The 26,036-nt window shown below is 47.4% G+C and overlaps 1 protein-coding gene across 1 annotated transcript in view; it reads left to right on the forward strand.

The window, feature by feature from the left end:
* Window positions 1-26,036, forward strand: part of epha8 (eph receptor A8) — a 676,976-nt gene that overhangs the window by 12,236 nt on the left and 638,704 nt on the right. Inside the window, exon 2 of the mRNA XM_070860109.1 lies at window positions 9,902-9,966. Within this exon, the coding sequence (XP_070716210.1) occupies window positions 9,902-9,966 (65 nt within the window). The remainder of the gene's footprint in view (window positions 1-9,901; window positions 9,967-26,036) is intronic.

Raw genomic sequence — 26,036 nt, forward strand, 5'->3', positions numbered from 1 at the left:
TGGATTTGCAGGATGTTGCGGAGGCAGCGTTGGTGGTATTTCTCCACTGTTTTGAGGTGCCTGCTGTATATGGTCCATGTCTCTGAAGCATATAGGAGGGTGGGTATCACCACTGCTCTGTAGACCATGAGCTTGGTGCCGGGTTTGAGGTCCTGGTCTTCAAACACCCTCTTCCTCGGACGACCGAAGGTTGCACTGGCAAACTGAAGGCAGCGTTGGACTTTGTCATTGATGTCTGCCCTTATTGACAGTAGGCTCCCGAGGTATGGACAATGCTCCACGTTGTCCAAGGCCTCGTCATGGATCTGGATAATCGGGGGGGCAGTACTGTGTTGTGGGGGCAGGTTGGCAGAGAACCTTTATCTTACGGCTGTTTAGTGCAAGACCCATACTCTTGTATGCTTCGGTGATGTTGTTGATGATGGTTTGGAGTTCGCCCTCCGAGTGTGTGCAAATGCAAGCGTCGTCTGCATACTGTAATTCAATATCAGAGGATGGGACAACCTTGGATGTGGACTGGAGGCAATGGAGGTTGAACTGTTTCTCATTTGTTCTGTAGATTAGCTCCAGCAGGGAGCTTATTGAGGGTGAGATGGAGCCTTGCAGCAAGGAATCCGCGTTGTGACTGTGGAAGGAGCTCTTCAGCCACTGGGATAAAGCGATTGAGGAGGATTCCAGTGATGACTTTCCCTGTGGCTGAAAGCAGGGAATTTCCTCTCTAATTACCACAATCGGACTTATTGCCTTTTTTGAAGATGGTCACGTTTGCAGCATCTCTGAGATCCCCTGGCATGCTCTCCTCCTTCCACATAAGAGAAATGAGTTTATGGATTCATGCCATTAGTGCTTCTGCTCCATGATTCTCCACCATATGGGTGCATATCGGGCCGGGTGTATAACAGGCGGGGTGTGTAACGGGCAGGTATATAACGGGCCGGGTGTATAACGGGTGGGTGTATAACAGGTGGATGTATAACGGGCGGGGTGTGTAATGAGCAGTGTGTGTAACGGGCGGGTGTATAATATCCAGGGAGTGTAATGGACCGGGTGTATAATGGCCGGGGTGTAAATTGGGCTGGTGTGTAACGGGCAGTGTGTGTAACGGGCAGGGTGTATAATGGGCGGGACGTGTAATGGGCGGGGTGTGTAAAGGGTGGGTGTATAACAGGCAGTTGTATAATGGATGGGTGTATAACGGGTGAAGTGTGTAACGGGTGGGGTGTATAACGGGCGAGTGTATAATGGGCGAGGTGTATAAAAGGCAGATGTTTAATGGGCGGGATATATAACGGACGCGTTTATAATGAGCGGAGTGTATAAAGGGCAGGGTGTAAACGAGCAGGTTGTATAATGGGTGGGGTGTATAATGGGCGGGGTGTATAACGTGAGTGGTGTATGACGAGTAGTGTGTATAACGGGCGGTGTGTATAATATGCGAGTAATGGCCGGTTGAATAAAGGGCGGGTATATAACGGGCAGGTGTATAATGGGTGGGTGTATTATGAGCGGGCTGTATAACGGGGGTGTGTGTAATGGGCGGGTGTATAACAGGCGGGTGTATAATGGGCGGGGTGTATAATGGGCCCGGTGTATAACAGGCAGTTGTATAATGGCCGGGTGTGTAACGGGCAGGGTTTGTAACGGGTGGGGTGTGTAACGGGCGGGATGTGTAACGGGCGGGTATATAACAGGCAGTTGTATAACGGGCAGGTGTATAGGGTGAAGTGTGTAATGGGCGGGGTGAATAATGGGCGGTTGTATAACGGGCGAGGTGTATAACATGAGGGTTGTATGATGGGTGGTGTGTATAATGGACGGTGTGTATAATATGCGAGTAACGGACGAGTGTATAAATGGCGAGTGTATAATGGGTGGCTGTATTATGAGCGGGCTGTCGAATGGGCGGCGTGTATAACGGGCGGTTGTATAAAGGGCGGGTGTATAAAGGGCGGGGTGTATAACGGGCATGTGTAAAACGGGCAGGGTGTATAATGGACGTGTGTTTAACGGCATTAAGTATAACAAGCCTGGGTATAATGGGTAGGGTGTATCTTCTACGGCTGTTGCTCGGAGTGGAGGATGACTTGCTTCCACACTAACATGAGTTCTCTGGTGACTGATGTGTACAATGCAGGATCTACAGTCTCTGTCACAGGTGGGGCAGACGGTGATTGGAGGGATGGGTGGGTGGGGTGCTTGACTGTCTTACGGTTGTTCCACTTGGCTGTCTTCCAGTTCTTCCGCTTGGCGTGCTGCTGGCAATGAGACTCGAGGCGCTCAATGCCCTCCCGGATGCTTGTCCTCCACTTTGAGCCATCTTGGGCCAGGGATTCCCAGGTGTCGGTGAAGGTGTTGCACTTTTTCAAGGAGGCTTTGAGGGTACCCTTGAAGCATTTCCTGTGCCCACCTGGGGCTTGCTTGCCGTGTTGGTGTTCTGAGTCTGTTTCGGGAGTCTAGTATCGGGCATGCGGACGATATGGCCCACCCATCAGATCTGATTGAGTGTGATCAATGCTTCAATGCTGGGGATGTTGGCCTGAGAGAGAACACTGATGTTGGTGCGCCTATTCGGCGAATGGATTTGCAGGATCTTGCGGAGGCAGCGTTGGTGGTACTTCTCCAGTGCTTTGAGGAGTCTGCTGTACATGGTCCAATTCTCTGAAGTATATAGGAGGGTAGGTATCACTACTGCTCTGTAGACCAGGAATTTGGTGCCGGTTTGAGGTACTCATCTTCAAACACTGTTTTCCTCAGGCAACCGAAGGCTGCACTGGCATACTGAAGGCGGTGTTGGACTTCGTCATCGATGTCTGCCCTTGTTGACAGTAGACTCCCGAGATATGGAAAATGGTCCAATTTATCCAAGGCCTTGTCATGGATCTTGATAATCGGGAAGCAGTACTGTGTGGTGTGGTAGAGAATCTTTATCTTTCAGATGTTTTGTGTAAGGCCCAGACTCTTGTATGCTTTGGTGACATTGTTGACAGTGTTTTGGAGTTCAACTTCCGAGTGTGCGCAAAAGCAAGCATCATCTGCATATTGTAATTCAATATCAGAGGATGGGACAACCGTGGATCTGGACTGGAGGCGACGGAGGTTGAACAAATTCCCATTTGTTCTGCAGATTAGCTCCAGCAGGGAGCTTATTGTGGGTGAGATGGATCCTTGCAGCAAGGAATCAGCATTGCGACTGTGGGCGGGGTGTATAACAAGCGGGTGTATAGCGGGCGGGGTGTAGAACAGGCTGGTATATAACGGGGTGGCTGTATAGCGGGGGTGGTGTATAACTGGCGGTTGTAAAACAGGTGCGGTGTATAACGGGCGTGGTGTACAATGGGCGGGTGTATAACGGGCGTGGTGTATAAAGGGCACAGTGTATAATGGGCAGTGTGTATAACAGGCAGAGTGTATAATGGGGGTGTTAATGGGCGGGTATATAATGGGTGGGTGTATAACAGGCGGGTGAATACTTGGCGGGTGTGTAGCGGGCGGGGTGTATAACGGGCGGTGTGTATAATGGGTGGGTGTATAATGGGCGGGGTGTATAACTGGCGGATGTATAATGGGCGGGTGTATAACAGGCGGGTGTATTACGGGCGGGATGTATAACGGGCGGGTGTATAACGGGCGGGATATATAATGGGCGGGTGTATAACGGGCGTGTGTATTACGAGTGTGATGTATAACGGGCGAATGTATAACGGGCGGGTGTATAATGGGCGGGTGTATAACGGATGGGATGTATAATGGGCGTGTGTATAACGGGTGGGATGTATTACGCGCGGGTGTATTACGGGCGGGTGTATCTTCTTAGGCAGTCACTTGGAGTCGTGGATGAATTGCTTCCACACTAATATGAGTTCTCTGGTGGCTGATGAGTCCAATGCGGGACCTACAGTCTCTGTCACAGGTGGGGCAGACAGTGGTTGGAGGGACGGGTGTGTGGGGTGTTTGAGTTGTCTTCCGTTTCTTCCGCTGCTTGCGCTTGGCGTGCTGCCGGCGATGAGACTCGAGGTGCTCAGCGCCGTCCTGGATACTTCTCCTCCACTTAGGGCAGTCTTTGGCCAGGAATTCCCAGGTGTCGGTGGGGATGTTGCATTTTTTCAAGGAGGCATTGATCGTATCCTTGAAGCCTTTACTCTGCCCACCTGGGGTTCGCTTGCAATATCAGAGCTCTGAATAGAGCACTTGTTTTGGGAGTCTAGTATCGGGCATGCGGACGGTGTGGCCTATCCAATGGATCTGATCGAGCGTGGTCAATGCTTCGATGCTGGGGATGTTGGCCTGAGCGAGAACACTAACATTGGTGTGCCTATCCTGCCATTGGATTTGCAGGATTTTGTGCAGGCAGTGTTGGTGGTTCTTCTCCAGTGCTTTGCGGTGCCTGCTGTACATAGTCCATGTGTCTGATGCATATAGGAGGGCGGGTATCACCACTGCTCTGTAGACCATGAGCTTGGTGCCGGTTTGAGGTCCTTGTCTTCACTCTCTTCCTCAGGCGACCGAAGGCTGCGCTGGCACACTGAAGGCGGTGTTGGACCTCGTCATCGATGTCTGCCCTTGATGACAGTAGGCTCCCGAGGTATGGAAAATGGTTCACATTGTCTAAGGCCTCGTCATGGATCCTAATAATCGGGGCCAGTACTGTGTGGCAGGGCAGGTTGGTAGAGAACCTTTGTCCTACGGATGTTTTGTGTAAGACCCAGACTCTCATAAGCTTTGGTGATGGTGTTGATGATGGCAGGCGGAATCTGCATTGCGACACTGGCAGGAGCTCCTCAGCTGCTGGGCAAAGGTGATTGAAGAGGATTCCCTGTGGCAGAAAGCAGGGAATTCCTCTGTAATGACCGTGATTGGACTTGTCATCTTTCTTGAAGATGGTCACGATTATGGCATCTCTAAGATCCCCTGGCATGCTCTCCTCCTTCCAAATAAGGGAAATTAGCTCATGGATTCGCACCATTAGTTATTCTCCACCATGCTTTAGTGCTTCGGTGGGGATTCCATCTGCTCCTGAGGCCTTGTTGTTCTTCAGTTGTCAGATGTCCTTTTCAACCTCATGCTGGTGACGGGTAGCATGCTGTGGCTTGGAGTCAAGGACACTCGCGTCAAAGACAGAGTCTCAGTTAAGGAGATTTTCGAAGTGTTCCTTCCAGAGGGCACTGACTGCTTCTCTGTGCTTGATGAGTCTCTCTCTGTGCTTGGCCCTCAGTGGGGGAGGACCTTGGGTCTTTGGGCCATAGGTGGTCTTGACTGCGCTAAGCAATCCTCGCATGTCGTGGTTGTCGGCTATTTGCTGGATCTCCTGCGCTTTCCCAACCCACCCTCTGTTACTTAGGTTGAGAGTTTTTTGTTGGACCTCGGCATCTAGACGTCTATAGAGTTGCTTTCTTTCTCTCAAGTTGTGTTGCCATTTCCAGTTCAAGAATGCCTTGCAGTGTGGCTTATCAGCTCCTGGATCGCCTGCTTGTTCTCGTCGAACCAGTCTTGGTGACCAAGCGTCTCTTCGCAGGTGCTAATTATGGAGGCCTTGAGGGAAGACCAGGTGCTATGGACACTCTGCGTCTCGGGGTCACTGGAATTCGTCAGGTTGGTTGTGAGGCGCTGGCTGAATAAGGCTTTCTTAGCAGGGTCTTTGAGTGCTCCTGCGTTGATTTTCCTGTGGCAGCGTTTCTGTTGCCACCGCTGTTTTGAGGCTATGTTGATGGAAATGACAGAACGGATGAGGCAGTGGTCAGTCCAGCAATCGTCGGCTCCTGTCATGGCGCAGGTGATGCGCACGTCCTTGTGGTCCCTCGCTCGGACGATGGCGTAATCTAGCAGATGCCAGTGCTTGGAGCGAGGGTGTTGCCATGAGGCATTGAACTTGTCTCTCTGACGGAACAAGGTGTGGTTATGACAAGACCATGTTCTAAGCATTTCCTCAGGAGGAGGGTACCGCTGGAGTTGGTTTTCCCTACACCCTCTCTGCCGATCACACCTCCCCAGAGGTCTGTGTCCTTTCCAACTCTGTTAAAGTTGCTGAGGAGGATCGGCTTGTCGCCCATTGGGACTCGGGACAGGGATTGTTCGAGGCTGGAGTAGAGTTCCTCTTTGGTATCGTCTGTAGCTTCCAGTGTTGGAGCGTATGCACTGATGACCCTAGTGCACTGGTTCCGGGCTAGAGTGAGCCAAAGGGTCACTCGCTTATCCCACAGTGGGAGTCTCTGAGACGCCCAACCAGCTCATTTTTTATGGCAAAGCCTACACCATGGAGGCGGCGTTCTTCTTCTGGTTTACCTTTCCAGAAGAAGGTGTAACCACCACCTTGTCCCTTGAGCTGGCCCTCCCCGGCCCGCCGAGTTTCAGTTAGGGCGGCGATGTCTATGTCGAATTGTCTGAGTTCCCGGGCAATGATAGCGGTGTGGCATTCTGGACTGTCGCTGTTGGGGTTGTCCATGAGGGTCCTGACATTCCAGCTCCCAAACTTGAATTTAAAGGGTTGAAGATGCCTGTGCGTGAATTATTTTAATGTGGGGTGGCCGTTGCACACCAGTTGATTCAATGGCAAGGGGATCCAAGATGATTGGAGACCAGGCTCATTGCATGGGCCTAGCACACACACATATATAGTCGTCCTATCCTCCTTCCTCCTTCCTACAGGTCCTCACTCCCTGGCTTTCATAGGAAGCAGTGCTGGTCTCCCGACCACGCTGTTGTGGGGCCAGCACTGCGCCTTCCCTGGGCCTCGCCCCTGGTCCTGGGTCCCAACCTCGTCCTGGGTGGGTGTATAATGATCATTGTATAACGGGCGGTGTATATAACAGGTGATGTGTATAACGGGCGGGTGTATAACGGATGGGGTATATAACAGGCGGATGTATAATGGGTGGGGTGTGTAAACGAGTGGAGTGTATAATGGGCGGGTGTATAATGGGTGGTGTGTATAACGGGCAATGTGTATAACGGGTGGCTGTATAATGGGTGGGTGAATAATGGGCAGGGAGTATAATTGGCGTGGTATATAATGGGCAGGGTGTGTAACAGCTGAGGTGTGTAACGGGCGATGTGTATAACGGGCAGGTGTATAATGGATGGGTGTATAATGGGCGGAGTGCATAACGGGCAGTTGTATAATGGACGGGTGGATAACAGGCAGGGTGTAACGGGTGGGTGTATAACAGGCGGGGTGCATAACAGGTGGGGTGTATAATAGACGGGTGTATAACGGGCGGGTGTATAACGGGCGGGGTGTATAATGGGAGAGTGTATAACGGGTAGGGTGCGTAATGGGCGGGGCGTATAAAGGGCATGTGTATAATGGGCGGGTGTATAACAGGAGGGTATATAACGGGCAGGGTGTATAACCGGCGGGTGTATAACAGGTGGGTGTATAACAGCAGTGTGTATAACAGGCCGGGTGTATAACGGGCAAGGTGTATAACGGGCAGGGTGTAAAACGGGCAGGTGTCTAATGGGTGGGGTGTATAACAGGAGGGTGTATAACAGGCAGGTGTATAACGGGCGGGTGTATAACCGGCGGGTATATAATGAGTGTGTATATAATGAGCAGGGTGTATAATTGGCGGGTGTATAACAGGCGGGTGTATAACGGATAACGGGCAGGGTATATAATTGGCGGGTGTATAACGGGCGGGTGTATAACGGGCAGGGTATATAATTGGCGGGCGTATAACGGGAGGCTGTATAATGGGAGGGTGTATAACGGGTGGGGTGTATAATGGGAGGGTGTATAACGGGCAGGTGTATAATGGGCGGGTGCATAACGGGCAGGTATATAATGGGAGGGTGTATAACAGACAGGGGTATAACGGGCAGGGTGTATAACGGGAGTGTGTATAACGGGCAGGTGTATAACGGGATGGTGTATAACGGGCGGGGTGTATAACGGGAGGGTGTATAATGGGTGGGTGTATAACGGGCAGAGTGTTTAACGGGCAGGGTGTATAACAGGTGGGTGTATAACGGCTGTATAATGGGTGGGTGTATAACGGGCAGGTTGTATAACGGACAGGTGTATAACGGGCGGGTGTACAATACGTGGGTGTATAATGGGCAGGGTGTATAATTGGCAGGCGTATAACAGGAGGGTGTATAACGCGCGGATGTATAACGGACGGGTGTATAATGGGCAGGGTGTATAACGGGCGGGTGTATAATTGGAGGGTATATAACGGGCATGGTGTATAACAGGCTGGTGTATAACGGGCAGGTGTATAACGGGCAGGTGTATAATGGGTGTGTGTATAACGGGCAGGGTGTATAACGGGCTGGTGTATAATGGGCAGGTGTATCACATCCGCTGAATTTCCTGACAGGAGCAGAATATGAAATTATCCTGTTGGAAGATTTTGATGCATTAGATGGAGTAGAAATTACTTTGGGATCACGACATTTCTTGCCATGTCGGGGCATTTTCATTTTACATGGGGCACTGTGCGACCAATACCTGTACATAGTGCAGCAGGGACAGTGGATCCAAGTTATATTGCTAGTTTCATGTCTCTCACTGGCCAGGAAAAAAAAACAGCCTATATCTGTCCTGAACATTAACAAAAAGTGGATGGAATAGTTGGCTCCTTGCTACCATATAAAAAGATTAAGGGTGACATTCGAAAAACTAGCAGGCTGTCTAATGCTGAAACTGAGTGAGACTTACAGGTCTTCACACTGAAATGCATTGCAAACCCAAAGCCACTTTTTATTGAGCCAAACAATGTAATATCACTCACCTTGTACAAACATTAGAAGGTGTCAGCCTTGGCTCAGTGGCAGCACTCGCCTCTGATTCATATGGTCATCAGTTTAAGTTGTACTCCGGAGACCTCAGCGTACAATTAGGACTGACAGCTTAGTGCAGTACTGAGGGAGTACTGCGCCATCGGAAGTGCCGTCAAACTGAGGCCCCATCTGTCCCCTCAGATGGATGCTAATGATCTGATAGCACCATTTGAAGAAGAGGGAGTTCTCCCTGGTGTCCCGGGCAATATTTTTCCCTCACCCAACATCATTCAAACAGATTATCTGGTCATTATCTCATGGCTGTTTGTGTGACCTTGCAGTTCGCAAATTGGCCGCCGCATTTCCTGCATTACAACAGTGGCTATACTTTTTTTTTATTCGTTCCGGGATATGGGCGCGTTGTCAAGGTGCTTCATTGGTTGCAAAACACTTTTGGACATCCTGAAGTTGGGAAAGGTCGCTACATAAATGCAATTCCTTTGCTTTTCCTGTAATCTATTGCCCGCCGGCCCCCACCCCGGCAGGGTTTATGCAGTGTAAAAAATACACTGGCAGATATTCTGACCATATTGTGGGTTAAATCTGCACAGGCATTTACATCCAACTCTTCCTAGCAACCTAATAACACAATTCTCCAACTGTGCAGCTCAGACATCCACTGATCTAAATATGGGAGGTTTTAGTGTTATTTATTTGGAGTATATAACTGCTGACTATCTAACCTGCCTACCAGACCAACAATTCGCCCAAAGCTTGGCCAAATGCAATGGGGACTGGGTATCTGCTCACGTCTACCTTACGTGTTGGAGAAAAATGCTGTATGAGTACTTGTGTCACCTTGTGTAACCCGCAGCAACCGAGGAGTATCTGGGGGGAAACCTACTTTCTGGGAGGTCAACTAATAATCTGCAGTGGGGTAATTCTTCCAAAGGGACCCTGTGAATTTCTAAGTTAATAGAAATTCGACCTCTGCAAAAATATCAGTTAACAGTTTCAGTGAATGGGAATTTCTTTGATCGATTTCATTGCTCACACTGTAGACTGGCCCAAAGGCAATGGTGGGCTAGTTCTTTCATTTTTTAAGTAAGTGCACTAATAGAATTTGTATTTATGTTGCCATAAACTATACAGGATAAATGCTCTTTTTCCTTTGTTTCAGTGAATCTGTTGGACACGGCATCGATACAAGGAGATTGGGGCTGGCTGACTCATCCTCACAATGGGGTAAGTGAAGTTACTCTACAAAGAGGGTCATTGATTTAATACAATAATTGAATCATTTTCATATATTGTAATATGTTAGAAGTTCAAGTGATTATAAGTCTGTATCTGCTGTGATTCTATGATTCGCCTTCTTCTTTCTGAACTTAGGAGTAGTAAAGTTGGCTTCATCGCTATTTTCAATTCTTCCAGAAACGTTATGTTGACCAACAACTCTTCTAAGCATTTCCTTAATTTCTGTGATCACTCTTGGGTTACGACTGTGAGATACAATGACACAATAGTGTTCTGATTATTGGTATTTGACAGATTTAATTTTTCTGGGGTGGAAATTCGGTTTGAGGCTAATTGGGGTGCTAATGGCAGCGGGGTGGTAAATTTTGCGTCGGGAAATGGTTTGTGTCGGCAGTCACAAAGTTCAACAGCTGGGCCCTGAATGTGGGGCGGAGCGCTAAGGGAGGCATTGCACACCTGTCTTAGGATGCGAGGGCGACTGAGCAACTGAAAATCCCAAGTTAAGCAGTCGGTCTCAGAACGCCCAGAGAGAGGCTTCCCTGGCAACAAAAAAGTTAAAAAAAAACACCCAAAACATTCCCAATATCTTGCTGACCCCACAAAAACATAAAGCGCAAAAATAAAAAAATATAAACAATCACACTTACCTGATGTTGTCATTCCTTTCCTCACAGCAGCCGGGGCAGCTCGGACCGCCCGCTTTCCCAGGCGGTCCCACTAGGGGGCGCTGTAGGGAGCTACAGGGTCAACGGCAAACAAGAATCATCGCGCTGTCAAAATTGACGGCGTTACACACCGGCTCGACACCACCGGGCGGTATTGCTCCCCACCACACCGGCACACGGAATGTGCCGAGCGCCGCGAATGCTGGCACTCGCGGCTCCGAACCTCTTTAGCGCCCCTGTTCTGACCCTTTCTAGGGGCGCTAAGCTAACCAATTTCTACTCCTCTATCTTTTACACTTGCCGTTGTATAAAATAGCCACTGGAGAGATATAAAGGGGCAACTCAATACCAGGTTTGATGGCTGTATAAATCAATGAATGTTAGTGTTAGATTTTTTTCATTAACTTTAAAGTGCATTTGCACATTACGTTCAGTCACTTGGTATTGTGTTGGACCGTAATATAGGAGAGAAATGGTGATCACATTTCCAATTTTCTTCTGTCTTGAATAAGAATCACACAGTCCCACACATAAACCTGTTGAAAATGTGGCATCTGAGTAAAGAGTCATCTCTCCAGCACCCTAAAAAGATGCTTCCAGTCCACAATAATATAAAATATCGGACTTGTACATTTTGGACACCATGTGATTTATTTCTTATTTTATGTGCTGATGTTAACTGAATTGTTGTGCTGATTGACAGCACACAGTCCCTCAATGGATACACTTACAAATTATTGTAGCATGGAAGAAAGACAGAGTTTTGTATTAAGAAGCTTAAAACCACGGACTAGAGTTATGGCCCAAAGTGAATCATTTCACTAGATTTGATTTTTTGGCATTCATTTCAATGACTCCATTTTACACTATGTTGAAGTGTTAAAGGTTTTATGAATTTTTTGTCATTCTCTTCAGTCTTCTTGCTGCCCGTGGTCAGGAGATTGTGCATCTTATTCCATCTGTAGCTGATAGGGCGAGGTAAGGTTCCAAGGGGTGGAAATTCGGCCGCGCCTCTGTGGTGGCGTTAATCCAGGCGGGGCGGTAAATTTTGCGCCGGGAAACGGTTTGCGTCTCCAGCTGCAAAATTCACCAGCTGGGCCCTGAGTGTGGGGCGGAGCACTAAGGGAGGTGTTACCTCTCTCAGGGCACTCGGCCGGCTGAGCAACTGAAAGTCCCGAGCTAAACAGCTGGCCTCGGAGCGCGCTGAGAGAGGCTTCCGTAAAAAAAAAATCTGAAAAAAAAGACAACAAAAACATCCCCAAAAATTACTGACGTCACATCCACCACAAAAATAAAACAATAAAAAACCATCACGGGCCCGAGGTCCACATTCCTTCCCTCACTGCGGCCACCACAGCTTGGACTGCCCGCTTTCCCAGGCAGTCCCACTAGGGGGCACTGCGGGGTGCTTTGGATCGGGCGAGTTTCAAATATCGAGCTGGTGTTGCACGCAAGATTGCCTCCCCGAAGCGGTAATGCTCCGCGCCCCCGTAAACCCAGCACCGAATGTCCCAGCGGGGCGCTGGAAGCTGGCCACCCGTCCAGAAATGCTTTCCGATGCCATTACCACCTGTCCGGGACGCAAACAGAGACGGCAACGGACCGAAAATCCAGCCCCAAGTGTCTGATACATGAATGGCCAACAAAAGTACACCTCATTCAAACATTTCAGCTTCCCCCTCCCACCATCGAACCTACCCCCACTTCAACTTAGCGCACCGTCTACCTGAATGAGAATTCACTTGCATTGAGCTTGTGAGTGAGAGTGTAGGCAGTGCAGCGACACAAACCCACGAGCCTTTGGTTTGCAATCACACATTCCATCAGGTGGAGCTACTGAACTGAGCGCAGCTGCGACATATCTCAATGAACAGCAGCAAATGAAAGGGAAGCCTTTAGCACACCAGTTGTAAATTCAAAACTCTTAAGTATTATCTGCCATTCAGTCCAATTCTACCGAAGAACAATTTGGGTGGGTAAGGGATGAAGAATGGGACATTAAGCTTGGAAAATCAGCACTGAAGTGCGGCACCGCAAAGTACTCTTTAACCTCAGCCCACATTATTGTCAATCCGCAGCATTTATGAAGACACCGATACTGTTTTGATCCACTTTCAGTATTGAGCCAGCTCAATTTGTCAATCCCACAAAGAATAATAAAGTATCAGTTGTAGTTTGCTAAAAGGTTTAGTGAAATACAAATGCTACAGTAGCCTCCTAGGACTATGAAATATGTATCAAGAAGGCAGTAATGTTGCTGGTAATGGCCAGCCAGACCTGTGCAGTGAACTGCAGAGTATCCAGTCTCTGTCGCTGGAGTTCCAGGCATCAGCTGTGTTTCTCCGATCTCACAGTGTGGTTACAGGAATACTGCTACAAATTGAATCACTAACACGTTCCCAGCCGGCACTACACATTGTTTCACCCTCTCCTCCACATAATCTTTCAATTTGGTGTTGCTGTTCCACCCTGTCCAGTGCTGCCTTGCATTGCTACACAGCAGGCTATGAAAACTCTCACAATGTTTACTAGTAGTATTCTGTAACAAAGGCTATCTTATAGCAACGTGAAATTGGAAATGTAAAGTACGGCATTGTTTTCACACACCAATGAGGATAAGACATATTTATTTTGAAGTTATTCCTTTTCTTTATCTCTCCCAGTGAGGCCTCTCCAAACACACTGAGAGGGTGGGGAGTTGTCCGAATTCTGACCTTGGCCACTGTTTTTCTGATTGACCCAAGACATCCCTCTGGTTGTCCTCCTATCCCATGCAGAAGACTCGTGCCTCGACTTAGGGTTCCCGCACAGTGCAGAGGCACTCAGTCACGCTACCACCTTGTGAAGCACAATGTTGTTACTGTCACACCACAAGAAAAAGATTCACATTTATATAGCGCCTTTTATGACATCAGGATGGCTCAAAGTGATTTACAGTGAATGAAGTACTTTTTACATCACTGTTGTAATGTAGGAAACGCGGCAGCCATTTTATGCACAGCAAGCTCCCACAAACAGCAATATGATAATGACCAGATAATCTGTTTTAGTGATGTTGGTTGAGGAATAAATATTGGTCAGGACACCGGGGAGAACTTCCCTGCTAGTTGAAATAGTGCCATGGGATCTTTTACATCCATCTGAGAGAAAAGGCAGGGCCTCGGTTTAACATCTTATCTGAAAGACAGCACCTCCGACAGTGCAGCACTCCCTCAGTAATATACTGGAGTGTCAGCCTAAGTTTTGTGCTCAGTTCTTTGGTGTGGGATTTGCACCCACAACTTTCTGACTCAGGAGAAATTGCTGCCAGCTGAGCCACAGCTGACACTGCATATTACCAGTATGATTTATTTATCATAGCTTCAAATTACATGCAGCCCAATGGGCAAATTTAACAATTAGAAAGGTAATCTTTGCCTGGATTTATGTAATGGACTTATCAGTGTGAAATGCTCAAGTTACTAGATTCATAATTGTCATCTTGTCATCTCTCAGCTGGAATCTTGGTATTTATTCTGGATTAGAAAAGGCTTTACGTGTCTCACAGTCAATTGCAGGGCTGTATTGTAGAGTTGCTGATGTCAAGCACCTCGTCTTCCACTGAGCTCTGATCGAGTGCCTCCTGTTTGTTTAAACCTCTCACTGCTTTAAAGCTGTGTTCCTTTGCACTACAGCCACAATTTAATTCAAAGTAACATACCACAATTACTGTTAGCATACCATTTACGATCTTATATGTGCAATCCTGGTCCTCCCAGCTCCACAGTCCAGTAAGTATATGTTAAACACTTAAATAAGAACATAAGAAATAGGAGCAGGAGGAGGCCATTTGGCCCCTCGAGCCTGCTCTGCCATTCAATAAGATCATGGCTGATCTGATAAAATGTTCACCTCCTTTCCAGGCTAAAAGATCCAAGACTATCTGGTCTTTCCTAATAGCTAAGGTCCCTAATGTTACAGGAAAGATGTGATTGCACTAGAGTGGGTGCTGAGGAGATTTACAAGGATGTTGCTGTAATGACTCAAGAGTCTGGTCACTCAGGTGCAACCTGATCCATCTTTATTCCAGCCCGAGAGTGCCAGCGTGACAAAGACGCCCAGCTTATATACAGGTGACCAAGCACACATGCCACATTAGTACAGCTCGATGACCTCCGACCGCGCACCCTCTGGTGTCTGGTGACCCGCAAGCATTAATACATAACAACATCCTCCTTTTAAAATCTTTACAAATTAAGACAGTCTGGGGCTTTCCTCTCACGAGTTGATCGTCTCAGTTCAACTTTGGCTCTGGGCGAGCGTTCTGAGTCCGTTGAGACTGAGGGCTGAGTAGCCGATCTGATGGGAGTGGTCATGACCAGATCAGAGACTGAAGGTTCAGAGCCAGTAATGTCAGCAGAGTCCTCTGATGAGTGAACAATGGTTGGTTGGTCATTGACTGCATCTTCCTCACTCAGTTCCAGTTCATCCGTGTGCCGCAGTTTAACCTGGTCAAGGTGTTCCCTGCATGTTTGCCCATTCTTGAGTACGAAAATAAACACTCTGTTACCCTCCCTGGCTGTGACAGTGCCAGTGATCGACTTTGGACCTTTGACCATAGTTCAGTACATAAACCGGATCATTGACCGAGGTGTCAGGTGACACTGCAAGATGAATACCCTCGCTGACTTTGACGTCTGTTTTCAACATGATCATTCAAATCAGGATGAATAGGAGAAAGCCTGGTCTTGAGATTTCTCTTCATCAGTAGTTCAGCAGGAGGAACCCCAATAAGCATATGAGGCCTTGACCTGTAACTGAGCAATATACATGACAACCGTCTCTGCAGTGAGCCCTGAGTTACATGTTTCATATTTTGCTTGATTGTTTGAATGGCATGCTCTGCTTGACCATTAGAAGCAGGCTTGAATGGAGCTGATCTCACATGTCTGATGCCATTGAGTTTCATGAACTCCTGAACTCAAGACTTGTGAAGCAAGATCCATTGTCGCTCACAACAATGTCAGGCAAACCATGAGTAGCAAACATGATACGAAGGCTTTCAATGGTAGCTGTAGACGTGCTGGATGACATAATAACACACTCTATCCACTTAGAATATGCATCCACTATGACAAAAAACATCTTTCTGAGGAACGGTCCCGCAAAATCAATGTAGATCCTCGACCATGGTTTGGATGGCCAAGACTCAGCGGAGATTCCGCTGGTACTTTATTTAGCTGCATGCAAGTATTGCACTGATGCATGCATGATTCCAGATCAGAGTCAATTCCAGGTCACCATACATGAGACCCAGTAATGGACTTCATCATGACAATACCAGGATGAGTGCTATGAAGTTCACATACAAATTTTTCTCTACCTTTCTTAGGCATGATTACACGATTACCCCACAGTAAACAGTCTGACTGAATGGACAGCTCATCCTTGCAACATTTGTAAGGTTTTGTCCCCTCACGCATCTCCATAGGTATGGCAGACCAATCACCATTGAATACACACAGTTTCACAACTGGTAAAATAGGGTCATGGCTGGTCTAGATCCTAACTTTTTGAGCAGTGACCATGGGTTCTTTCACTCTCAAAAGCATCCATTACTGACAATAGATCTGCAGGTTGAAGCGTCTCCATCTCAGTTGTGAGTAAGGGCAGACGACTCAGTGCATTGGCATAATTCTCAGTAATCTTAGACAGAAATGTCAGTGCCCACCTTTGATTGCGGGACGATGCATTGAACAATGGCGGAAAAGTAAAGAGCACCCGGCCCAACCAGTCTGCCCCACACAACTGTGACACCCCTTACACCGCAACATTTTACACTCCACCCCAACTGGAGCCATGCGATCTCCTGGGAGAAGCAAAAAAAAGATAAAAACCCAGGCCAATTGGGGAAAAAAATCTGGGAAAATTCCTCTCCGACCCATCCAGGGGATCGAAACTAGTCCAGGAGATCACCCTGGCCGTATTAGATTCCCTGAAGTACTTACCATCGTATCCGCGCCAGTCAACAAGAGGTTATCCAGTCTAATCCCACTTTCCAGCTCTAGGTCCGTAATCCTGCAGGTTACAGTACTTTAAGTGCCTATCCAAGCACCTTTTAAATGTGATGAGGGTTTCTGCCTCTACCACCTTTCCAGGCAGTGAGTTCCAGACCCCCACAACCCTCTGCTTGAAGAAGCTTCCCCTCAAATCCCTTCTGAACCTTCCACCAACCACCTTAAACCTATGCCCACTCATAATTGACACCTCCACCAAGGGAAATAGGCCCTTACTATCCATTACATCCAGGCCCCTCAAAATATTATACACCTCAATGAGGTCTCCCCTCAGCCTCCTCTGTTCCAAGGAGAACAAATCCAGCCTATCCAACCTGTCCTCATAGCTAATGCTGTCCCATTACAGGCAGCATCCTCGTAAATTTCCTCTGCACCTTCCCCAGTGCAATCACGTCCTTCCTGTAATAAGACGACCAGAACTGCACGCAGTATTCCAGCTGTGGCCTAACCAGAGTATTATACAATTTAAGCATAACCTCCCTGCTCTTGTATTGTATGACTCAGCCAATAAAGGCAAGCATTCTGTATACCTTGTTAACCACCTTATCCACCTGGCCTGTTACTTTCAAGGATCTGTGGACAAGCACTCCAAGGTCCCTTTGTTCATCTACACTGCTAAGTGGCCTACAGTTTAATGTGTATACCCTTTCTTTATTAGCCCTCCCCAAGCCACTTCTCTGAATTAAATTCCATTTGCCACTGCTCTGCCCACCTGACCAGTAGATTGATATCCTCCTGCAGTCCATGACTTACCTCTTCATTATCAACCACACAGCCAATTTTAGTGTCATTTGCAAACTTCTTAATCATATTCCCTATATTCAAATCTAGATCATTGATGTATACTACAAAAAGCAAGGGACCCAGTACTGAGCCCTGCAGAACCCCACTGCAAACATCTTTCCAGTCACAAAAATATCCATCAACCATTACCCTTTGCTTCCTACCTCTAAGCCAATTTTGGATCCAACTTGCCACTTTGTCCTGGATCCCATGGGCTTTTACCTTCATGACCAGTCTGCCATGTGGGACCTTATCAAAAGCTTTGCTAAAATCCATATATACATCGACACACTACCCTCATCGACCATCCTGGTTAGCACCTCGAAAAATTCAATCAGGTTAGTCAAACACGCTCTTTCCTTAACATATCCTTGCTGCCTGTCCCTAATTAATCCTTGCCTTTCTAAATGTAGATTTATCCTGTGCTTCAGGATTTTTTCCAATAATGTTCCTACAACTGAGGTTAGGCTGACAGGCCTGTAATTACTCGGCCTATCCCTTTCTCCCTTCTTAAACACTGGCATTGATGGCATCAAACACTCCCAGCCCACAGATAGGCAGCCAATGCTCCTGAACATCTTTACACATATTAGATAAAGGGCAGGAAAGCTAAAGCTGACCTGGAGACACTGACCTTTCCACGAGTTCTCTCACCAGCAGCGAATTCCCCTCAGGATATGACCGTTTACAGAACAAATTGACTTGATGGCACTAAAGGGATAGAGCCTGATAGAGGGACAATTGGAGGTTCCAAAACTGAGATCAATAGATTTTTGGTCCATCAGGAATATGGAGCTAAGGTGGGTAAATTAAGTTGAGGTGCAGATCAGCCATGAATATTGAATGCCAGCGCAGGCTCGAGGGGCTGACTAACCCCTCCTGTTCCGATGGACCGAGGTGACGTTAAACACAGCTCCACCTGAACAGCAGGTGGCTGACCGTTCCTCAATGTAATTCTTTTACATCGATTGGAAAAAGGTCCATCAAAATATAACTGCTCCCCTGTTTAGAATCCATGTGTTATGTCCCTGTCATTGTAAAAGACTGACTTACTGTGAGGATCTCTGCAAGTGTATGAAAATAAACTCAAACACATTTACCACCAGCAGCAGGATAATGAGCTGGAATGCACAAGTGTAGACAAAACCATCCCATTATTTTTCATTGGTAAAGACAGTGTTTAGATTGAATGACATGTATGCAGATTACTGTGCAATGTCCAGTGCCAAATATATTTACACTGCACATGAGGTGTTACTGATAATGTCCACTTTGTATGTGAACTATAATATAGTATTGGGCGGTCCCTCGTATCAAGGATGACTTGTTTCCAAACCACAAAAGGATGAGTTCATAGGTGTTTCAATGAAGGACCTAATATACCGGATCCCGAACTACATGTTGAAGGGTGGAAGATGCCAGTGCGTGGATTATTTTAACGTGTGGTGACCTTTGCACACCAGCCACCACACGGGCTTGACCGAGCTAGGTCTTGGTCCAGTGGCAAGGATTAACCAAGACGACTGGAGACCTGCTCTGCTGCACGGACCTAGTGCGCGCACACAGCGCAGTGTGGGCTGGCCCGTGCTGCCCCTGGGCCCTCGGCTCTTCTGGGCCCGATCATTCGTCACATGTCCGCCACGATCTCTCGCCGCACCTCCGCCCGACCTCCCTGCTCCTCTGCTATATCTGGGCCCCGCCGATGATACTGCCCACGCATCAATCGGTGACCTGGGTTTTGGTGACATCACCCAATCGCCCTCCTCAAAACCGTCACCCTCCGGGAACAGCTCGCTCCGCATCTTGTAGTGACTCCTCTTATACTCCCGACGTGCGGCTGGTGTTTTATAACGCGGCGCCCCAACCTGTGAAGGAGCACCGATTGACCGGGGGTATAAGGAACGACGGCCCTGGAATGTGAACTATATAATACTACTGAAGTGATCAATATGATGTACATATATCAAAACTGAGCACATGGACACAGAAAATTGGAGTATGTGTTCTGATTTCTCACCCAATATTTCATACAGTCGAAAAAACGCAATCCAAAAAATGCAAACCTCACACTGTCAGTAATATAGAGAATACAGATCACAGTTTGCCACTAACACAGACCTTACTCTTCATTGCGATGGAGCCCCCTCTCACACTGCCCCCCAATACCCCGCCCCCTCTTACACTGCCCCCGATACCCCGCCCCCTCTCACACTGCCCCCTGACACCCGGCCCCCTCTCACCCTGACCCCGATACCCCGCCCCCTCTCACCCTACCCCCGATACCCCACCCCTTCTCATCCTGCCCCCGATACCCCGCCCCCTCTCACACTGCCCCCGATAACCCGCCCCCTCTCACACTGCCAGATACCCCGCCCCCTCTCACCTTGCCCCCGATACTCCACCCCCTCTCACACTAACCCCGATACCCCGTCCCAGCCTGATATTGAAGATGAAACACAACACTCAATCACACTGTCATTGACACACAGAAAGGTATGATCTCGACCTTTAGTGAAATAAATCGGTATGTTTGTGTTTAATAATATTTTTACTTGTATACGTGTTCATGGTAGTAAAATATGAATGCTAATAACACAATACCTCTCTATTTTGGGGTATTCATTGAGATCTCAGATGAAAGTGTAACACGGCGAGACTAAGAAACATGTTTTCCTTACTCACGCAGTTTGTCAGAATCCCAACATCGCCTCCTTACAGTGAGTGGTGAAGGTGCAACTGGCTGCCACATAGAGTGCTTGAAGCAGAGAGCAGCGGTGTGTTTAAGGGGAGGCTAGATGCACACATGAGGGAAAAGGGAATCGAGGGCTATGGGCTGAGTGGGGGGACAGGGTGGGTGCAGGTAGTTAGAGTGGGAGGAGGCTCGTGTGGAGCATGGACCAGTGGGCCTGAATGGCCTGTTTCTGTGCTATAGATTCTGTGTAGATCTACCTGGCCCTATCCAGGTCACTGAAAACACGTGCTGTCTGGTGCTGACGTGCAGATAGTTTCGTGGACTCACCAGGAATAGGAGGGGATTGGTGAAATGCTTTTCCATTAGAGCCTTGTGCTTAACAAAGGGGTGAGCCTTTCTCCATCACTGTTGGCGCAGTCCCAGGCTGGCACCAAGAGGGTGGCACTGAATCATTGCAATTCAGGACCATCAAAGCTGCGTTTCTTTTTAAGATACAATGACATTTTTAGTCTGACTATATTTCAAGTTGATTCAAGCTAAAAATAACACTCACAGCCAATATTCCCTCTAATTTTATTTACACTGAGTGGGCCATGAACTCCTTTGAGCGCGACCTTTTCGTCCATGGGCAAATTTTACAACAGCAACTTTTAGAACAACGGCAGCAACAGCAACCATTAAAAACATATACACAGTAATGACATATTGCCATCCCAGTGTCTCAAAGCACGAGACAATCAGGCACGGTTCCATCCAGGTTTTACATACCTTCTCTGCTTTTGAATTCTATTCCTCTCGAAATGAGCCCCAGGACTTTATTTGCTCTTTTATGTCTTTTTTAACCTGCGTTGTTAATGACTTGTGAAGCTCAACCCCTCGATCCCTTTGCACCTCTCCCCCATTTCGTCTCTTGTTTTCCAGGGAGCAGATCGCTTTCTTATTCCTCCTACCAAAATACACCACCTCACACTTAACTATATTGAAATTTGTTTGTCATTTACATGCCCATTCTGCACGTTTTGTTGATGGTCGAATGAATTCAAAACTTTTAGTTCGTCGTATACAAACTCTAATAAAAAATTATTTGTCAGAAATGACTGGGATATAAAAGAACTACATAAACACCAGAAACGCCACTCAGTTATACGGTTACGCATCGACAAACAATCCGAGTCCCAAGGTGAGCTGAAAAAGGTATATCTATTCATGCAACTAGTATTAGTTTTAAAGTTTTCAATGTATTAGCCTATCCCTCATGTCACTCTAGCAATGGTTGCACAAACAGCAGGAGCAGCAGCTTCCCTATGGCGCTGACGTGCTGTATGTCCACGTAAGTAATTCGAATATTCATCACAATGCAACCAGACAACCAACAAATATAAAGTGCTGTCGTTCTTTAGTTCACAGTATTAAAAAAAACTGAACAATTAAGAAAATACTTTGATTAAACTAATAATGTATAATTTTGATTTGGTATAAATGTTTGAAATAGGAGATTAAAAATTAAGAGAACATTGTAGTATGTTTCCCGCTATGTAATTGGGAAATACCTAAAACAGTTCAACACTTTTCAACACAGTTCAACAAGAACGGGTATCTGTATTTCCAACTTCAATCACTTCCAATAATAAACGTTGCCTTCTTGAACCAGCACATCCCCATGTAACATGTCAGACATGTAGCACTTATTCACAAATGCAGAAAAACACATACACAGTTTGCGTCACCCAATTAAAAACAAAAAGCAGGAAAAGCTAGGATTTAACTAAAATAAACATTCATCTTTCCTCCTGGACAAGAGAACCAATCAAACGGACTTGGAAATGTTTTCTAATATGTTGATGTAAAGATGTTAATTTACAAATTTCACTTCTAATGTTTTTCCACAATATTAATCTTTGCGCTTATCATGAAAAGTGTTGAACTGTTTTAGGTATTTCCCAATTACATAGCGGGAAACATACTACAATGTTCTCTTAATTTTTAATCTCCTATTTCAAACATTTATACTAAATCAAAATTATACATTATTCATTTAATCAAAGTATTTTCTCAATAAACAAATAGTAGTTTCTTCTAAAGTAGCTTCCTGCAACTTTTATACATCATTGCATCACTCGTGTGTCTATTAACATTGTGTGAGTATGTTTGTGAGTGCACATGCGAGTATGTAAGTGTCTGTGTGTCAATGTGTGTGTGAGTGTGTGCATGAGTGTGTGCTTGTGAATGTGTGAGTAAGTGTGTTTGTGCACTTGTGTGTGCATGCTTGCATTTAATTGCTTATGTCTCAGTGTGTGTATGCATGAGTGTGTGCTTGTGAGTATGAGAGTGTGTGTGTGTGTCTGAGTGTGTGTGTATGCATGTGTGTGAGAATGTGCATGTGTACGTGTGTTTCAGCGTATGTGTCTGTGCGTGTGTGGGCATGCTGGTGTGAGTGACTTTGTGCTTGTGAGTGTCTGTGTGTATTTGAGAGTGTGTGTGTGAGTGTGTGTGTGTGTCTGCGTGCTTGTTTGTTGCCTGCTTGTGTTTGTGTGCATGCTTGTGTGTGTGTTTGCTTGTGAGCGTGTGCTTATTAGTGTGTGTGTGAGTACATGAGTGTGTCGCCGTGTGTGCTTATTTGAATGTATGCTTGTATCTGCGTGATTGCATGCTTGTGTGAGTTTTTGTATGTGTCTGTGTGTGTGCCAGTGAGTGTGTGTGTGAGTGTGTGCTTGTGAATGCATGTGAGTGTGTGTGTGTCAGAGTATGTATGCTTCTAAGAGTGTGTGCTTGTGAATGTGTGTAAGTGTGTACTTATGTGTGGGTAAATGTGTGTGTGTATGTATATGTGGGTAAATGTGTGTGTGTATGTATGTGAGTGTGATTGTGTGTTTGTGGATGTTTGCATGTGAGTGTATATGTTTGTGTGTCTGAGTGTGTGTGTGTATTTGCTTGTGTGTCTGTGCATGAGTGTATGTATGCTTGTGAGTGTGTGTACTTGTAAGTATGTGTGTGTGTGTGTGTGTGTGTGTGTGAGTGTGTAGGTGCCTGTGTGCTTGTGAGGGTGTGTGTGTGTTTGCGTGTCTATATGTGTGAGTGAGTGAGTGTGTGTGTGTGCATGTGTAAGTGTTTGCTTGTGTGAGTGTGTGCTTATGAGTGTGTGTGAATGTGTGTGTGCCTGTGTGTGTGTGTGACTGTGTGTGCATGTGAGCATGTGTGTGTGTGAGAGTGTGTATGTGAGTGAGTGTGTGTGTGAGAGTGCGTGTGTGAGTGAGTGTGAGTGCGTGAGTGTGTGTGAGTGGGAGAGTGTGCATGCGTGTGTGTGTGTGTAAGTGTGTGCATTCGTGTGTGCGTCTGTGTGTGTGCATAACTGTGTGTGCATGAGTGTGTGCGCGTGAGTGTGAGTGCGTGTGAGTGCATGTGAGTGTGTGAGTGTGTGTGCATGTGTGTGAATGTGTGAGTGTTTGCGAGTGTGTGTGAGTGTGCGTATGAGTGAGTGTGTATATGTGAGTGTGTGAGTGTGTATGTGAGAGTGTGTGTGAGTATGTGTGTGTGAATGTGACTGAGTGTAAGTGTGTGGGACAGTGTGTGTTTGTGTGTATGTGTGTGTCCGAGTGTGTGTGAGTGCGTGTGTGAGAGTGTGAGTGTGTGTGTTTGTGTGCGCGTGTAAGTGAGTGAGTGTGAGAGTGTGCGTGTGTGCATGTGTGTTTGTGAATGCGTGAGTGTGTGAGTTTGTGTGCATGTGTGTGAGTGTGAGTGTGTGAGTGTGCATGTGAGTGTGAATGTGAGTGAGTGTGAGTGAGTATGAATGTGAATGAGTGAGTGTGTATGAATGTGAGTGAGTGTGTGAGTGTGTGTGTGTGAATGTGAGTGAGTGAGTATGTGTGAGTGAGTGAGTGAGTGAGTATGTGTGAGTGAGTGAGTGAGTGAGTGAGTGTGAGGGTGTGTGAGTGTGTGTGAGTGAGTATGTGTGTGTATGAGCGTGTGTGTGTGAGTGTGTGAGTGTGTGTGTGTGTGAGAGTGTGAGAGAGTGACAGTGAGTATGTGTGAGTGCGTGTGTGTGTGTGTGTGAGTGCGTGCGTGTGTGCATGAGTGAGTGAGTATGAGTGAGTGAGTGAGTGTGTGAGTGAGTGAGTGTGTGCGCGTGTGTGAGCGAGTGTGTGAGTGAGTGAGTGAGTGAGTGAGTGAGTGAGTGAGTGAGTGAGTGTGTGTGAGTGAGTGTGACCTCTCTGTCCTCGCTGGTTCAATGAAGCTCGAGGAACAGTCCCTCATCTTTCGATTAGTCACGTTACAGCTCCCCGGCCTCAACATCGAGCTCACAATTTCAGATCATAATCACTGCTCCCATTTTTTTTCGAAGGCAGTAGTTGATGATTCTACTCTACCCATTGATACCTCCTCTCGGCCCACCTTTTGTTTCTTTACCTGTCCCATTATGCACTAAGTATTTGTACTAATACTTTCTGCGCGTGCGTCCCCCCCGACACCACCCCCCGACGCCTTACATCTGAAACCGGAACCAGAAGTGGAGCCCTGAACACGTTCATTCTGAACAGACCGCGTTGTCCGACTGGGGTGCTGAGCCCCGAGCCTCCAACCGGGCCCCGAGCCTCCCACTGAGCCAGGGAAGAGGGAGAGGGAGACAGCCTGAGGGGCGGGGGGAGTGAGAGAGAGAGAGACGAGGGGGTGGGGGGGGTGGGGCGAGGGGGGAGAGACGGTGTGGGAGGGAAGAGAGAGACACTGGTTTGGGGGTTCGGAGAGGAGAGAGGGAACTCTTGGACAGTTCGGTGGGTGTGTTACAAGGGATATCGTTAAATGAAAACCAGAAGTCACGACACTGCCAATATTGACCTCATACCCAATAAACCTGTTAACAATCCGCACACAATGCCCCATCTATAGGGGGCGGGGGGATGGGGGGGGATGCGGATGAGGTCATGTACTTGCACTGCGGTAAGGGACTTCGGCTGGAACTTGGTGGCTTGTGCTGGGTTGTTTGAGATCTGCCCTCTCTGGCTTCTGAAGTCAGAATGGATCATATTACAAGTTGCAAAGTCAGTCAGATCTTGGGCTGGGCGGTTCCAGTTACATATTCCAGAGAAACGTCAGGCTGTGGCTTATCCTCCAAGAGGACCAATCAGCGATAGGCCATGTGGTAATGGAGAGCCAATCAGAGAAACGGTGCCCGTTGTGTTACTGCAACTAGTTGCGTCCGTCCCATTGCCGTTCCCTTTTGCTTTGTGCTATCACATCTTTTGTCATCGAATCTCTCCTGCCCGCCACCTATCACAGACCTTCCCCAATGTTCTTCACTCCCCGACCCCGTTCTCTGCCTCTGAACTTGGTTACAACCGGTTGTATCTCGAACTTTTTGCAGTTCTGACGAAAGATCAGAGCACCTCTGATACCGCCTGCACCAAGACCCCAATTCCGGGCCATTCAGGTATCGCTTTCTCCAGGCAACAAATGTTTATTTCATTCGAATTGTGCGATTTTGCCCCCCTTTGAAATTTTACATAAAAATGGCGCATTATAATTAATTTTAAACATTTCATGCTGCTTGTAATTGATGGGTTTTTAATCTTAAGAAAAGAAACATAAAGACATTTAGGTTTTCAACAGACCAGCTAAACTCACCTTCCCCAATGCATTACTGCAAACGTCCCGACCTCCTCCCAAATCCCGATCCCAGCTTTCCCTTTCCCCATCCCGCTCCTGATTTATCTATCTTCCCCGCACCCCCCCAACCTGGTCCAGGCATTTACCTCGCCAGCCCCTACACCCCCCGCCCCAAACCGCTCCTCCGGCCACACTCTCCCACCACACTCCCCCCCAAACATTCCCCCCCCATACTTCCCCCACACATTCCCCCCACACTCCCCC

The sequence above is a fragment of the Pristiophorus japonicus genome, chromosome 18 (assembly GCF_044704955.1).
Source record: "Pristiophorus japonicus isolate sPriJap1 chromosome 18, sPriJap1.hap1, whole genome shotgun sequence".
NCBI lineage: Eukaryota > Metazoa > Chordata > Chondrichthyes > Pristiophoridae > Pristiophorus > Pristiophorus japonicus.